The sequence below is a fragment of the Strongylocentrotus purpuratus genome, unplaced genomic scaffold (assembly GCF_000002235.5).
Source record: "Strongylocentrotus purpuratus isolate Spur 01 unplaced genomic scaffold, Spur_5.0 spur5_contig_844, whole genome shotgun sequence".
Lineage (NCBI taxonomy): Eukaryota > Metazoa > Echinodermata > Echinoidea > Camarodonta > Strongylocentrotidae > Strongylocentrotus > Strongylocentrotus purpuratus.
Genome location: NW_022145551.1, coordinates 1,083,612 through 1,100,405, shown reverse-complemented (window position 1 = coordinate 1,100,405; position 16,794 = coordinate 1,083,612). Strand labels below are relative to the sequence as shown.

The 16,794-nt window shown below is 37.1% G+C and overlaps 1 protein-coding gene across 1 annotated transcript in view; it reads left to right on the top strand.

Annotated features, from left to right (window-relative positions):
• The window catches only part of LOC105437361, a 122,420-nt gene extending 107,209 nt beyond the window's left edge, over nucleotides 1–15,211 (top strand). Inside the window, exons 104-120 of the mRNA XM_030990362.1 lie at nucleotides 183–321; nucleotides 1,181–1,332; nucleotides 1,989–2,148; nucleotides 3,063–3,209; nucleotides 4,574–4,775; nucleotides 5,376–5,446; nucleotides 6,124–6,217; nucleotides 6,975–7,220; nucleotides 8,042–8,123; nucleotides 8,584–8,674; nucleotides 9,133–9,209; nucleotides 9,760–9,894; nucleotides 10,332–10,454; nucleotides 10,916–11,064; nucleotides 12,304–12,448; nucleotides 13,187–13,234; nucleotides 13,731–15,211. Coding sequence (XP_030846222.1) covers nucleotides 183–321; nucleotides 1,181–1,332; nucleotides 1,989–2,148; nucleotides 3,063–3,209; nucleotides 4,574–4,775; nucleotides 5,376–5,446; nucleotides 6,124–6,217; nucleotides 6,975–7,220; nucleotides 8,042–8,123; nucleotides 8,584–8,674; nucleotides 9,133–9,209; nucleotides 9,760–9,894; nucleotides 10,332–10,454; nucleotides 10,916–11,064; nucleotides 12,304–12,448; nucleotides 13,187–13,234 — 2,061 coding nt within the window. The 3' untranslated portion in view covers nucleotides 13,731–15,211. The remainder of the gene's footprint in view (nucleotides 1–182; nucleotides 322–1,180; nucleotides 1,333–1,988; nucleotides 2,149–3,062; nucleotides 3,210–4,573; nucleotides 4,776–5,375; nucleotides 5,447–6,123; nucleotides 6,218–6,974; nucleotides 7,221–8,041; nucleotides 8,124–8,583; nucleotides 8,675–9,132; nucleotides 9,210–9,759; nucleotides 9,895–10,331; nucleotides 10,455–10,915; nucleotides 11,065–12,303; nucleotides 12,449–13,186; nucleotides 13,235–13,730) is intronic.
• The last annotated feature ends 1,583 nt before the right edge of the window (nucleotides 15,212–16,794 follow it).

Sequence of the window (16,794 nt, the reverse complement as noted above, 5' to 3'; positions counted from 1 at the left end):
CCCTCCTGGCTAAACTAGTGTAGACAGGCTTTAAAGGTTCAAATTTTTATCATATTTTGTTTTATTATATTTCATATAGTTCATTCATTGGAGAAAAGTCAGTGTTGCCATGCACAGCACGGTGACCTTTGCTAATAGGATTCTGTATGACTACTTCTAAAACCCTTTTGTTCTACTTTCAGGCCACTGTACCATCGAGTGAAACCAGCTATACAATAGAGAACCTGAACCCGTATACCAAGTACATCATCACAGTTGCTGCACGGTTTAATGGTCTGGATAGTGATGCCATCGAGATTGAACAGACGACATTCCAAGGAAGTAAGTGATAACTAAAAGAAATAAAGTCAACCCTGCCTCCCTGGCTACCTCTTTATGAAAGCCACCTATCTTTAGCGGCCATGTATTTTGTTTTCCCCAATAAAAAAAGTTTTGTAGAACCTGTCTAGAAAGTCTGCCTGTCTACAACCGCCAGTTTTCCCTTTTATGACTTTCTATCGACAGGTTTGACTGTAATTAATGATTGTTGCAAAAAAGGAGATATGTATTGAGTTATAGAGAAATAAAGTGATTGGTTCAAGAACTTATTAGCACTTAGAGAGATTTTTTTTTTAAATTGATAGGGCCATTAAACCTGTCAATTAACAGCCAATAGTAAAGTAAAGCCAAAAGTTTTTTGCTCATCCCATATATAGAATATGACTTCATTAATGTTTCATTTTTCCTTTCCCAGTTAAAGTGTTCAAAAATAATTAAAAATGTATATGACTGAATCTCTTTGCTTCGGCCAGTAATGTTTTCTTCCATGTTTATGTTGTATTGTCCTCGCATCAAATTTTTCTGTATTTGCTCTTTCGATTTTTTAATTTTTTCTATTGCACTGATGTGCCTTGAGTATTCAATATCAAGTGGATTCAGCGCCCTACAAAACAGAAACTGTATATATTGTGGTGGTGGTTATTTTACCTGAATGCTAAGAAAGCATAAAAGTAAGCAACCAGAGGACCGGCGGCTTTAGGTCTTCTCCGCCGAGAGACCTGGTAATGAGGATTAAATGCCTTACCATAGGGCACTGCCGCATCTCCTTGATTTCGAACCTGGGTTGCCAGATTACAAGACCACTGGTCTACCAACTGAGCTATCACACCTCCTCATATAATTTTGTGTTATATTTTTGTAGAACCGTCTGTAGTGAGAGACCCAGTAGTCGCCATCAACTCACCCAACTCTGTCTTCCTTACCTGGACTCCTCCTGACTCACCTAATGGTATTCTGACAGGCTTCGTTGTGGAAATCACCGGGGAAGACCTCACCAGTAGGAAGAGGAGAGAGGTGAGGTCAAAGGTCATATACATAGATACATACATGCATACATTAATGAACAATAAGGCTCCCCAGGGACTCGTGGAGAATGTGCATACATTATTTGCGGGTAAGCCTGAATCTGATGACCAGGGTAATAATATATATCTGTAAAGCGCATTGAGAGGTCCTGCGGTCCTGAAAAGTGCTATATAAGAACAAACTATTATTATTATTCATTTATTTACCCTTTAGTGACAATCATTCCACATTTTGTGGTTTAATTCAATAACCTTTTGTTTCAAAGCCCTAAAAAAATATGCCAGATACATGAGTAGAATGGGAAACCATTTCTGCACACACTGCATCCTTTTTTGTTCCATGACTATATTGTTTTTAATGCCTTTAATTTTTTAAAGGAAAATCAGCTGTACTTTCCGTAAATTGGCAACTTGTTGAGAGATTAAAATGTGAAACTACCACATTGTTTTGGACTATATATTTACATGCACATTGTATATATGATAAGAAATTGTAGCAGTTCTCTGTATGTTTCATTAGCCACCCAAAGTAGATGAAGATTACAGTTTGGGGAGGCACTAACTATTTTGAAAGACCTTTATCTCTCATGCAGTTTGGATAGTGCAATCAATTATTGGTATTATTACTTGTTGTATTATTTTCAGGCTGGTTTTACACGTACCGAGACCTACGGAGTAACAGTGTTTTCAGCCACGATTGAGAACCTTCCCACCGGATGCTCGTACACCTTCAGTATCAAAGCTGCTAACAGTGCTGATCAGAGCGATGCTGTGATTGCTGGTCCTCTCGACCTACCACATTCTGGTTAGTTATAGGAATAATCATGATAACAAACAACACCAACAACCACAACAATAATAATAATAATAATGATAATAATACAGTCAAACCTGCTTTAGTGACCACCTGTCTACAAAGACCACATTTCTTGTTTCCCTTGAAAATGGTTTCTCATTGAAACATGTACCAAAGAAACTTGTTTACAAAGACCACTTTTTGTGTTTGTGGTCGCTGTAGACAGGTTTGACTGTAATAATATCAGTAATTATAAAAAATGATGAGAAAGATCGTGGTGATAATGGTAATAATACAAATTATGATAACATTGATGATAGTAATAATAATAAAAGTATAACAAAAACATAGAATTCTTTTTTTTTTAAATAATGATGATAATAATGATGGTAATAACAAAAAGAGTGATAAAAATATTAGATGAAGAAGTAGAAGAAGAAGAAGAAGGAGTAAGAGAAGAAGAATGGTGTGGCCACTTTCGGGTTCGATACTTTAGACACCTTTGCACACACAGACTCATTAATTGGTAATTCAACAAAATCTGGTTTCAGCGAATTCTGATGCAATACACATGGACACTGACTACTATGTTGCTTTCTGTTGTTGATTCTAACGAGTCTTCTACTGAGTCGTAATACAAATCACCCTTTTTCTGTCTTCAATCTCGCATTAAAATTAGCACATCAATAGTATTTAATAAAGGTTAAGCTATGTTGTAAATTTTCTCTTTGTAAGCACTTCATTGTTTTCTATATATGTTTCTGTTTCTTCTTCCTTTTATGATCTTGTTATACTGTATATACATGTATGAATATTGTAAAGCGCATTGAAATGTCATCAGACATGAAATGCGTTATAGAAGAACAAAGTATTATTATTATTGATTTGAGCTCTCTTCATTGCTTGATCTTTACCCCCTGTAGCACCTCCAACTCCTCCTGCAGACAGGGTGGTACGTCTTGTTTCTCATACAGGTACTACCATGAGTGTATCCTTTGACAGTAGCATATTCAGCGATGTCTACGGTCCTGTGACTAGATATGCCCTCCTGGTAGCACAAAGCAGTCCAGGTAAGTCTAACATCCCTTTTTCTGATAAGTACCTGATTTAAATTGCTTCTCGATTATTTTTTCCCAATTCCCCCCCCCCCTGATTCTCCCTGATTTTACCTCTATTTGCCCTTTAAAAAAATTTAATCAAGGGGGGGGGGGGGGGTTGAAAAGATCACCCCTACTTTTTTTGATGAGATTCCGATGGGCGTTAACTCACAGTGAGCTAATCAGAATTCTAACGTTTAGCCACTTGCTATTATTCACTTCTTTTTCTCACTACTATGCCATTTCATACTTTACAGTGATATTAACACCTTCGTTAAGGCGAGGCGTCAAAAATAAATATACCAGCCAGCGGCAGCTAACTGCACTTGTGCGTCCTGGCTGCATTTTTTAAATTAGCTCAGCCGGCTACCGCTGGCGGTAGGACCCTCAATTAACTCATGATGTCATCATAATGGTCTCCGAACAAAAGCATGCGCCGGCTGCCGCCTTTCGAATGGAAACCGAGCCTCAGATCCCAGCCTGGCGCAAGCCGGCTGGGCTAATAAGTGAAAAATAATTGCCCCAGCCAGGCTTCGGCCGTAATTGCAGCCTCGATGCGCCAATACGTGAGGCGGCAGCCTGCTGGTATCGATATTTTTGACGCCTCGCCTAAGAATCCTCTGTTTTATCCCCATTATTGGGGGTGTCGAGTTCTGTGCATGCATACTTTATAACATATACGTGTATAAAAGAGCATTTTGGCAATTAAGGACTTTGTATCATATACATGTACTTTAACAAAGAGTTAACACCCTGACTGGATAGAAATTATAATTTTTGGAATCCACTTTTTGTCAAGGCTTTTTCGGATGCTGCTTCATAATAGTTTCAAAGAAATTAAGGTGAAACCGTTTGCATAGTGTCATATCTGCATTTACAATTTACATTTTATATCACAGAAATTATATTTTTTAGAATCCACTATTTAACAAGGTGATTTTTTGTTCTGAAGGTCATACACACAAAGAATCAATGATGGAATTTGTGCAAAATATTCTAACTGCATGTAAAATAGATGTTATTTTGATAGTGAAGGCCTTTATATTAATATTATACTTTATATAGCCCCGAATTCATAAAGGAGGTTTAAATTTGACCCATGGTTTAAATCTTCATTTACTTAACCCATGGTCTAAAATTAGTGCAAAATAAGCGCGACACAGTCAGAGGTCCAATATTAGACGCGCGCAAGGCAAGGTATGCTTATTTTGCGCTAAGTTTTAAACCATGGGTTATTTTAATGGGGTTTAAACCATGGGTATATGTTAGACCTCCTTTGTGAATTCGACCATAGTCATCTTGAACCAACCTGGTTATTGAAATTGTTCTTATCTTAGACACCATTCCTTCGACACCAAGTGACCCTGCCATCAACTGGCAAGTTGGCTCAGGCCAGCCATACCAAACCACGCTCCTTACTTACGCTCCTTTCACAAACGGAAACACGAGGGGGTTCTATACCGTTGGCGCTAACAACAGCTGCACGCAGGATTCAGTGGGATACTGTAACGGACCTGTCGTCCCTCTCACTGATTACAGGTAAACATTTTGCATTGGTCCTCTTCTGTAACAGGGGGGTGTTTCACAAAGACTAACATCAACTTTAAGTTGGACTTGAATATGGCAGGCCATTTATGCCACTGGTTGCTCTCGCCATTGGTCTCTCAATTATGATCTTTAGATAATATTTTTTCCTTCAATAATGAGCTATCAAAAAAGCTGATTTCTGTAGATGTGTAACCATGATTTGTACATCCCTTGAGAGACCATTGCCATAAGTGGTGAGAGCAAACAGTGGCATGAATGGCCTGCCATATTTAAGTCCAACTTAAAGTCGATCTTAGTCTTTGTGAAACACTCCCCAGGACTGACATTCTTCGGTGATTAGAGGTGTTGCAGCCTTGTGGATATTAAAGTCACCAGACTGTATATCTCAAAGTACGGGTTCAAATCACAACCCGGCACTAATGTCCTTTGACAAGATGATAATCTACATTTGCCACTCTCCACCCAGGCGTTAAATGGGTACCCGGTAGGATGGGAATGTTAATGCAATTTGATCAGCATTGTGGATGTATGTAAAATGGCGCCAGGCTGGAATGATCCCCATATATTTATTGTTTCTTGTTTTTCAAACAGGTTTGCTCTACGTGCCTACGGGTCTGATGGGAAGTTCACTGACAGTGCTTGGTCACCACTCTACAACTCAGGTACAAGAAACATCATACTCTAGAAATGTATTTCTTCACTTTTACAATTGCTTATTTTATACTTGACAGAATTAGTTTTCATTTTGTTTCCTATGTATATTTTTGGGGGAGTAATTAAACCAAAATTAGTGAATCTTTAAAAATACCCAACTTGGCTATATGATGCACTTGAACCCATTTTTGCACTGTCTTTTTGCAAAACTCTAATCTACATTTGCCACTGTCCACCCAGGTGCTAAACGGGTACACAGTAATATGCAAACATTGATGTGGTTGGATTGGAATGTGTACACTTGTAAAGTGGTGCCTGGCAGAAACACTCCCCAGGAAGCACAGGGTATCTACTATTGTGTGTGGACTCTAAATTGAATCCAATGACCAGGGTGATAATATTTACAATGTATACAGCTCTAAAAACATAGTATTAAATACCATCAGCACTAGTTTGGCCAGGAGCGATTAGACCTCCCTGTATGGTCACTGACAGGTGGTTATCTCATCAAATCAGCTCTCAATTAAAATAAGAAAAAGGGGACAATGGGGACCCAATGGTCACCGATTTGGCATTGTTTGCTATATAGAGGGCGCGAGTAGCTACAAGTAGTGCAGTGAGGCTTTAAGCGCCATGCAAATGTGACTGTAAATATAAATATTTATTTATTTTCATATTTGACCAGGAATTAACACCACTTGGTACGCTGCTGCTGTGGTTTCCATCATCATCATCACTCTCGTTCTCTTACTCGTCATGCTTCTCATCTCCCGTCAATGGTGAGAAAAATATTCAAACCAACAAGTGTGTGGGTGTGAGTGTGCGTGTAAGAGTGCATGTGGGTGTGAGTGTGCGTATGAGCATGCGCTTGTGTGTGTGTGGTTGTGTGTATGAGCGTTTGTGTGCGTTGGTAAACGCCATCAACCGCGGACCACTCCATAGAAAAATACCGCAAACCGCGGACGTACCTGCAATGGGGGACCGTCCACGGTTGCGATCCTGGTTTTCGCCGTATAAAATTTACGACGTAGGGGGCGTTTGAATATTAGATGTCACAGCGTGTAGCCAACATCGAGTGGATCAGTTGTATGTGTATCGCGAAATGTCACAGCGCCCCCTTCGATGACTGCGCGGGAAAGGCGCGCTACCTGCTATCATCCCATAGCAGGTACGTCCGCGGTTTAATGTAGTTTTCGGTTGAAGACAATTACCCATGCACACACACACAAGTACTAAACTTCGTCCACGTTTGACGCCATAAACGTGTAGTGGTGTGCGTGGGTGTGTGTGTGTGAGCATGTGCGCTTGTGTGTGAGTGGGTGTGTGTGTGTGTGCCTGTGAGCATGTGCGCGTGTGTGTGAGTTTGCGTGTTAGCATGCGCTTGTAGGGGAGTGTGCGCTTATGTGTGTGTGAGTTTGCGTATTAGCATGCGCTTGTGTGTGGGTGTGTGTATGGAAGAGGAAATGGTCAGAGGCTACTTTCCTCTCAGCCCACAACCAAAATGATATTTATCCCAAGCAATGTGTTTCATTACAGCTGTGGTGAGGCAAGGAGCAGCGCCCTGTATGAGAGAGGTAACGGTCAGCATCTGCCCTTGGTGAATGCGGCCTACCCCTCGGCCCACAACCAGGACTCGATGCACAAAACTCCGCTACCGGAGGATGCTTTCATTAGGATGGGCCCAATACCGGTCAGAGAGAATGCCTATGTCAGCATGAGGGATGACCGTCCAAAGGCCCCACTCCCTGCCACTCTGCCTCGATCTGCTCCTCCATTAACCAAGTAAGTAACGGTACTTCTTATTCTGCAGTCTCTGTATATGCATACTTCACATTCACGTCAACCATTAAGGTAGCTTAGCGAGAGATTATAGCACAAAAAGACACAAACAGTATATCATTGCAAATTCTTCCAAATTCAGATCGTTATCAGACCATAATGTGTGCACTAGGCTTTAGTCTACCAAAGCATGGAGGGTCAAATCTGACTGACATGAGTGCTATACAAGAACCCATTATTATTATTATTATTTGTTACAGGAACAGGGTTGTTCCTGCATTAACGGGAATATCTTTGCCTCAGATTCTAAACAAATGGTAAATGGGTACCTGGTAGGATTATTCCTTGAAATGCACTGTGCGCTGATCATGGCTACTAGAGCTAAAGCAATGGTAATCATTTCCAAAGCTCTTTGGAAGTGCATATGGATGTTATATCATAATGTGTTATGTGCTGTACAAGAATGGATTATTATTATTATTATTACCAACTGTCCGTTTCGTTAATCATATATTAACATCTTGTCTTTTATTTTTCTTCTACTTTTTTTCTTCCTCTTTTTATTTTTGTTGTTATTATTAATGTTTTTTTTTTTTTTTTTTTTTTGTGTTGTTGTTATCTTTGCTTTACAATATGCTATGAATGCTTTGGGAACTACGCTTGTATAAGGCCTAAGGGCTTTATTTATGTAGTTCCCCATTTCATTTTCTAAATTTGTTTATGAATTATTTTGTACATTTTGGATCACTGTAATTTTCAATCGAGAATGAAATAAATGAGACTTGAATTGAATCTATTTCTCTGTCTCTCTTTCTGTTGTTTAGCCCTGTCCAGATGAGGAAGTTCCCTGACCATGTCAATCGCATGAGTGCTGGCAACAATACTGGATTTGTGGAAGAGTACAATGTAAGCTTTCCAAAAATTTCTATTTCTGATGTATATATGTTTTAAAAGAGCAATCTGTATTTCTTAATAAGATTAATTTGACCTTATTATGCCAGTTTTTGCAGTCAAACTACATTTTATACTTCCTGTAACACTGGCTCACTCTCTCTTTCTCTCTCTCTCTTTCTCTCTCTCTCTTTGTTATTGGCAGAGAACAAAAGCAAAAACAAAGAATCATATATTTCAGAAATAGCACTAGAAAACGTAGCCAAAGGTACAAGATGACCCAAAAGACAACAAAAAAAAAATCATAAAACTGGAGACAAATACCATGTAATAGATCGCCACAGTACAGCGCCTTCAATATCTACCTAATCTAATGTTAATACAACTGTATTTACATTGTAGTTTGAGGGCTAATAAGTGATAATTATACTTGACATGAATTTTACTGTGATTTTTTTGTATTACTTGATTTTAGTCTCTATCAAATGTGGGCAGAGACAAGAGCACCGATGCTTCAAGGCTTGCTGTCAATGCAACCAAGAACAGATACAGGAACATCCTACCATGTAAGTATCTTACTCCTTTCTTAGTTCTTCCTTAACCCATAACCCACAGGACCTTTCATTTGCTTGGTTATTTTCATGCAGGGATTATATAAAAACAAAGTTGCAATAATTATGCTTTAGGCGCATGTGTTATTGATTTTTTTTTAGACAAATAGACATTTCTTCTTTTTTTAATTTAGTACAGGGCAGATGGGAGGGGACCTCACAAGATAAATCACAGAGTTGCCAATTTGTGTTTGTTTATTGGCAACTTTACAAGTTCATAACTATCTTATTTTAATTGGATTTTGCTCAAAATTTCACTGACCTGTTTCTCACCTGTTTCTCAAACTAAATTACAATCAGGGTGGACTTCCCCTTTAAGTTTCATCTCTTTTTCTTGTTAAACAGAATGTGTACATTCTAGATTGTGAAGCCAGTAGGAATTGTACATTCATGTCAATTTAATTTGTTTGTAGTTGATGAGACTGCCGTTCATCTACAAGATTTGGAGGAAGGACAGACCAGTGACTACATCAATGCAAACTACATCCAGGTAAATACTCTCTCTCTCTCTCTTCCTCTCAGATATCTCTTCCTGTCTCATTCTCTCTCTCTCTCTCTCCCTCTCTCTATTAGCTGTCTCTAATATTTCTTTTACACTTATCTTCGTAGTCTCACCCTTTTATATCATTCCAGATCTCTCTTCGTCACTGTCAGTCTCTTTCCATCTGATTTTCTCTCCATTTTGTCTTTCTGTCAGTGATTTGGGCTCAATATTCTTTTTTTCATTCAAATGTTGATTCTCATTTCGATTAACTTTTGTTATAATAATAAATTGAAACCTGTATGTAAAGACCCCTCAAGGGAGACAAGAATTATTTTTCTTTATAAGCAGTTTTCAGTATATGTAGGTTCCTTTAAAAATGTTAGTACATGGGTTTCAATTAGATACTCTACTTAATGAAAACAAAAATGTGGTCTTTAGAGACAGGTGGCCATTTTGTACAGGACTGGTGCTCTTCCTATACAAGTAGTCTTTCTATACAGGTGGACTCTGTTGACCATATTTTCTATGCATTTTTTCCTCCAATCATTCACCGTAGGGCTTGCACTCTATGAAGGAATACATTGCTTCCCAGGGCCCCGTACCAGACTCTGTCAACGATTTCTGGGAGATGGTGTTTGAGAATAAGAGCACAACCATCGCAATGATCACTGGGCTTGTTGAAGGAGGAAAGGTAAGAAATATTTTGATTATGGTCATCTGAGTATTGAAGTATCACATAATGCACTTTCATATACATACTATACATGTATGTCAATTCTTATGACGCAGTTCCCTCGGTGAAGGAAGTTTGTCAACTGAACTTGCCCTCTGTAAAAAATATATATTTCAGTATATGTACTGGTGGATAATAAGTGTTGCATGTTTTAGGCATGGTGTATCGTATATATCTATGCTTCCTATTTGTAGTAGTAATGGTTTATTGAAATAAAAATCAAATGTGGCTTGAAAGGCGGATTACAGGTTTTGTACAATAGAAGAAGCAAACATCAAAATTACAGGAAACAAAATAGGTAATAACATGTTCCGGTAATAATTAAAGCAATGAGATCACAATGACAAAGATTGAGTAAAAATTACAAAAATTATTTTCGTTCCATATCTTTACAGACCAAGTGTGAGCACTACTGGCCAGATGACGATACCCCAGTGAACTACGGCAGTGTGACGGTCACCATGACCCATACACAGGAGATGGAACAATGGACCGTCAGGTCATTCCTGCTAGAGAAGGTTAGTATTAAAGAAATCCTCACTTTTCCCAGTCCATACTTCCGTGTAAGTTTTATATCTGTGGGGGGGGGGGTGTTTCACAAAGACTAAGATCGACTTAGTTCTGCCAGGCTCTTGCACACAAAATAACTTCACATTTGCTGCCACTAGGTCTTCAAGGCAGCATTGGTCATCTAGGAGTGGGCATCTTAATAAGTTTGACATAGATATCTTGGTCGGTCAGTCAGAATTTTTTTTTCTCCCTCTTTGGGCTGATATTTCTCAGTTTTGAATGCTTTAATATTTGTTTCTCTTTAAAAAACGGTAAAAAAGAAAAAATTTAAGCCGACCGTAGATTTCAAGATAGTTAGGTTGGTCGCAAATGGCAATACAACATCTTTTTATTTTAGGCCTAAATGAAATACACAATTGAATTCACCAAAATGATTAATGACAACAATTTTCTCTCATATGTTACTCAGGGCATGCAACAGTTTGAGACGCATCAGTACGCCTTCAAGGGCTGGGTCGATCATGATGTACCCAACAATGCTCGTCCTATGATTGAATTCATCCGGACCATAGACGTCGCCCATGATGCTAATCTAGGACCCATCACCGTGCACTGCAGGTAAGTCACTGCGGTCAGACATGCCTATAAAGGCCAGCAAAAGGAAACAGAGAAGATAGCCACTGTAGTCAGGTGGCCTTTCTAGACAGGTTTACAACACACTTTTCTTTCTTGATTGAGACAAAATACAAGGACATTATAGACAAGTTGCATTCTAGACAGGCTCGACAACATACCTTTCTTTCTTTATTGAGATAAAATACATGGCCATTATAGACAGGTGGCCTTTTTAGACAGGTTCTACAACTCACAATTCTTTCTTGAGGGAAACAAAATGCATGACCACTGTAGACAGGTGGCCTTTATAGAGAGGTAGCCTCTGAGATTGGTTTGACTATATTTGAATTCTGTTAGCTTTCTATAGCTTAATTAGTAAAGTGCTAAGGCATCGAAAACTGTGGTGCTTTAGCAAAAAAGCATCTGGCCAGCTTTATTTCCCTAGAGGTGTCGTAGTCAAGTAGTCTAAGCCATTGACTTGAATTGCAAAGGTCATGGGGTCAATCCCTGACACAGCACTGATGTCCTTTGGCAAGGCATTAATCTATATTTGTCACTCTAACACAGGAGAGAAATGGGGACCTGGTCGGATGACAAAAGCTTTTGAGTTAGTAATTGCCATATGGTAGGAATACTCCCCAGGGAGTGGAAATGGTGCAGATTGTACATGACATAATAACATCTGTATAAAGAAGCACTTAGAGATGGTATTTTGTATTAAATGCTATGTATAGCCAGGTTATTATCCGGGATACCACTCTCTGAAATCAGAAATGATGCCTTTATTAGCCGACTGGTATCAGAGCGTTCAATGATAAATCCACTGACTACTAAATTCTCTGATTCCTATAGGCTAAATACAGTGACCATCTGAATCTTTTTGGCAATTAGTTAACATTCAGTCACTGAATCATTCATTAATTACATGATATAGGGGGGGGGGGAAGAGGTTAAGTTTTTTTAAAATAATTTTTATCTTGTCAATGATTATTGTTGTTGATTACACAGTGATTCATAAATTGTTATACCTCACCATTTTATTGTTACCATTTCTGTAAAGTCACATGGATTGGAAAAGAAGACCTTCGGGTAAACAGTTATTTAATTCATCTATTTCTTTTCTCAGCATCAATGTAACTCTTTTCCAAATGTACTCTTGTTTTGTATTCAATGATTTTCTTTGATTTTGCTGAATAAATGATAATAATAATAATGATACAATGACTCTCTTTTCTCTCTCAGTGCTGGTATTGGTCGAACCGGTGTGTTCATTGCCCTTCACAAGCTGATCAAGCAGGTTGAGACTTCCAAGCCCAATGACTACATCGATGTGTGCGGCACTGTGGCACGCATGAGGGAGCAACGTTTCAACATGGTCCAGACAGTCGTAAGTCTTCTTTTTTTTCTTAAAGGCATTGTTTAACAATGTTAAATCTGAAATGCATGGCCGTACGTGTTATCAGTGTCTCCGATATGGTGTAATATTGAAGCACTATAAGAATTGCGCTTCAAAATGATCAAGAAGTGCCTCAGAAAAGTAAAAATCTTTAAGTGACTGGTTTTACCATACCCCCTACTCGTTTTTCCCAATAGACTGTAGTGTTATGAAAACCGTTAGGAAAACGCAAAATTGATTTCGATTTCTGATCAGAAATATCTTGATAATCAGACAAGTGATCGGCTTGTAAAAGTCGTGGGGTTCGTGACTGACCTAAAAGTTTATAATTATCGTTGCAGCATGAGCTAAATCCAGGATTTCGTTTCAGAATCTGAGACAAAGTTACGCAGTCCCTTTAATTACAGAATATATTACTTATACCATGCATCATATTCAGTTAGTTACCTATATGCTGTAAAAGTAGTCGCAAGATATTTTGATATATACAGAGGCGTGATGGCTCAGCAGTTTCGTAACCGGGAGATCCCGGGTTAGAAACTGAGTCGATGCGCTAATGCCCTTTGGTGAGGAGGCTATGATCCTCATGACCAAGTCCCTCAGAGAGAAATTAAATCTTTAGGTCCCCTGGTTGCTTTCTTAGCAGTCAGGTAAAACAAACAAAAAATATCAAAAAAATTACAGTAAACTTACATTTGTGTTTGTCTTTTTTTCAAATTTCTTCTTTAGAAACAATACATGTTCATCCACCAGTGTCTGCTACTTCTTATGAGATAGGTGAGTGATATTTCATTACTGTTACTCAACTTTAAACTATTTCAAGTGCAAGTTGATTCATTTTCACGCCAAATAGAACAGTCAGGCATTATGTACTAATAAAACTTTGTTTTTCTTTTTCTTTTTCTTTTTCTTCTTCTTCTTCTTCTCCATCTCCTTCTCCTTCTCCTTCTTCTTCTTCTTCTTCATCTCCTTCTCCTTCTCCTTCTCCTTCTCCTCTAGCTTCCTCCTCCTCCTCCTTCTCCTTCTCCTTCTCCTTCTCCTCTAGCTTCCTCCTCCTCCTCCTCCTCCTTCTCCTTCTCCTCTAGCTTCCTCCTCCTCCTCCTCCTTCTTCTTCTGCTTCATGCTGTCACTACTACTATAATACTACTACTACTATTACCAGTAATATTACCACTACTACTTCTACTGCTGCTACTACTACTACTATTACTACTATGACTAGCATGACTTCTTTTTGTTGAATAATACTAACTTTTGTCTATTGTTTCTACAGATGTATCCTGCCTGACAAGAGCAGGGAAATTAATATGGGTCATCTGACCCGACTACTCTTCCTCATCCATCCAATACTTCTAAAATGATAGACATATGTCAACACATAATAATCCAGCGTTTGTCTTTTAATTTTTTAATTCTGTCTATAATACATCGTCTCATTTTACTTTTTATATGAAATGGAGTAATTTTTTCTCTCAAAATTGTTAAGATTAATGATGTCATTATTTTGGAATGGATGATTGGATTTCCAAACAATTATATGAAACATTATCTTGGTTTTACGATTTGTTTAGCTTATACTTTAATCGTTGTTTCACTCCCATCTGTTTTAATGTATACTACATGCTGTACATGTAAGTGAATATTCAAGAAATATAAAACCACAGTTTTGCATTCCAATCTCTTTATACTGTAAAACAATGAAATGAGTTGTCTTTCGTGTTACTGAAATAAGAAATGAATAACTACATATAACTATTATTATATCATGTGATTTATAAACAATTTATTTTTATTTTTATATGGATAAAATCTGAATGTATTCCTGTATTCTATTCGTAGATTAACTTGGTGACGGATATATAAATGTATTTATGCAGAGAAACAAAGACCTATGTTTTAAGGAGAGAAATTTAATCTTTATTGAAATGTTATCAACATCATATGTACTTGTTATCCTTCTTACGGAAAGTGATAAATCTTTATTTTTTTAAGAAGAAATTAAATAATAAATCAAAATGTCTTATTACAGGGCTTCGTTTTGATTTTCTGTAATGGTATGTCAAATTGTGTTTTTAAAAAATCTGATATTATTTTATTTTTGAAAATGTCTCACTGTAGTCTTTCATTGGGAAATTGTTTTGCTCTTTTAATTATTCTCTCTAACTTCTATTCCTATATTTCTATCTCTAATAGTTTAAAGCATCTATTATCTTTTTAATTGTTATCTTTGTAGCTTTAGGAAACATCAGTCGCTGTGACTAATGTGAAAATATAGTAAATGACCCATAACCCAGTACTAGGAAAGGTATACGTAGATAGATATAGAAGTACAAGCAAAGTATGATATTCGCCTTGTGCTCAGGTTATTATTTGTAGATTTTCTCATATTTTAAAACTGTTTTGCTCGAAAATTTGTGATGTATACACAGAACCACTTTCTATATGTTTAAAATATTAATCATGATCATGTATTATCTCTTGCTTTGATAGGGTTAAGGGATTTTATTTTAAATTAGAGAATTATTTGTTGGTGACAATATAAAGATGAAACATATACCTTCCAAGTCAAGTACCAAAGCTTAGAATCTATTTTCAATCATGTCTATACTCAAAGTACACTTTGCTCTTTATCGACATTGCATTTGTTATAATTTTCTTATTTTACAGGGCAGTGTTAAAAAGCTTTACCGGTACTTGAATTAATCAAGCATTGTGTATCAAATGAAATAAAATGGTAATTTGGGATAATAATGAGAATGTCTAACCTGTATCAATCATTTGAAGAAAAAAAAGAGATAAAAACGTGAGGGGAAAAAAGGAGATACAGAGAAGAGAGAGACAAGGAGGAAGAAAGGTGAGAGGGCAAGAGGCAAAGGAATAGAAGGAGAGAGAAAGAGGGATGAGAGTGGAAGAAAGAAACCCTACTTCAACCATGCATTGTGTATCAAATGATATAAAACGGTAATGTGGGATAATACCAACAATACGTCTGACTGACCTGTATCAATTAAGAATTTGGTGAAAATTGATATGCAGATGTACTGAGTGAGAGAAAGAGAAGAGAAGAGAGAACAAAGAGAGAAGAGAGAGAGATAAAGAGAAAGGGGGAGAAAGTAAGAGAAAGGGTGTTCACAAGTGTCAGTACAATACTGGAAGGTCAACTCCTAGGCCCTGTTTCATAAAAATTGTCAATCAGTTACAATAACTATTGCAAGTTACTGAGATCATGGCATTTACTTGATGGATGCTGTACATATCACTCGACAAAATATTACAAAAATGCACAAAGTTGAAAGAATATGACAATGTTTATTAACAGTGCATGCATCTTACATACATTTGGTGCCAACAACCTTTGACCAAATGATGGTTAATATTTTACAAATGATACTGTATATATAGATATAAAACAAAATATATAATTTGTAGGTGTTCTTTCTACATTTTTGTACAATGCATTCAATTTACGCAATCACTCTTGTATAAAAGATTCGTTGCTCAACCCAAAAAAAGAAATGATCTCTCAATTCTGAGTACATGATAGGATCACCTTCTACAAACATAATTTTTCCTATGTACTAGGTATAAAAACTAACGATAGCACACCTAAAGTGCAAAGTGATTACATTAGCAATACATGATCAATTAGTATCATTTACCGCAAAAAGTATTAATGGCAATTTTATTCAATAATAGAGGCATTAAGTCACATAAATGTTTACTGACATAATGACAATCTGCATCAATATTTTCCAACACCGCTTCCACTTATATCCCATCTTCATATTAAAATGGAATAGCAATTTAACCTAGAATGTAATTTTAACATTATCTTCATGTTAGTTGAACAGTCACATTATACAATCAAATCTCTAAGTCAAAAATTTCTCATGACTTCAATAACTTATGTGACAAAGGAGAGAGATAGATATATTTATGTGAGATTATTATATAATAAAATTGCATTATTTCTATGCTGAGAATCACATAATTACAATTACTTTCTACTGTGCGACATTTCAAAATTGATTAATTGAATACTTGGTTAAATATACAAATGTGCTTTGTGCAAATTTTTAGAGAGACCCGTTTCTACCAAATATACCGTAATATACCAAATACCTATCATACATGCATATTTTTTTTCACATTTCTTTCCATGTATACCTCGCATGCAAAGCAAGTTCTGTGTCTGTTATATGTAGTAATAATAGCCATAAGTATAATATGCAAATTATTAATTTTACATCATTTTCAAGGCACCTACAATAAGCATTATAATCCTGGCTTCCAGCAAGCTACCATGGACCAACAGAAGCATTTTGAGAATCAACGCT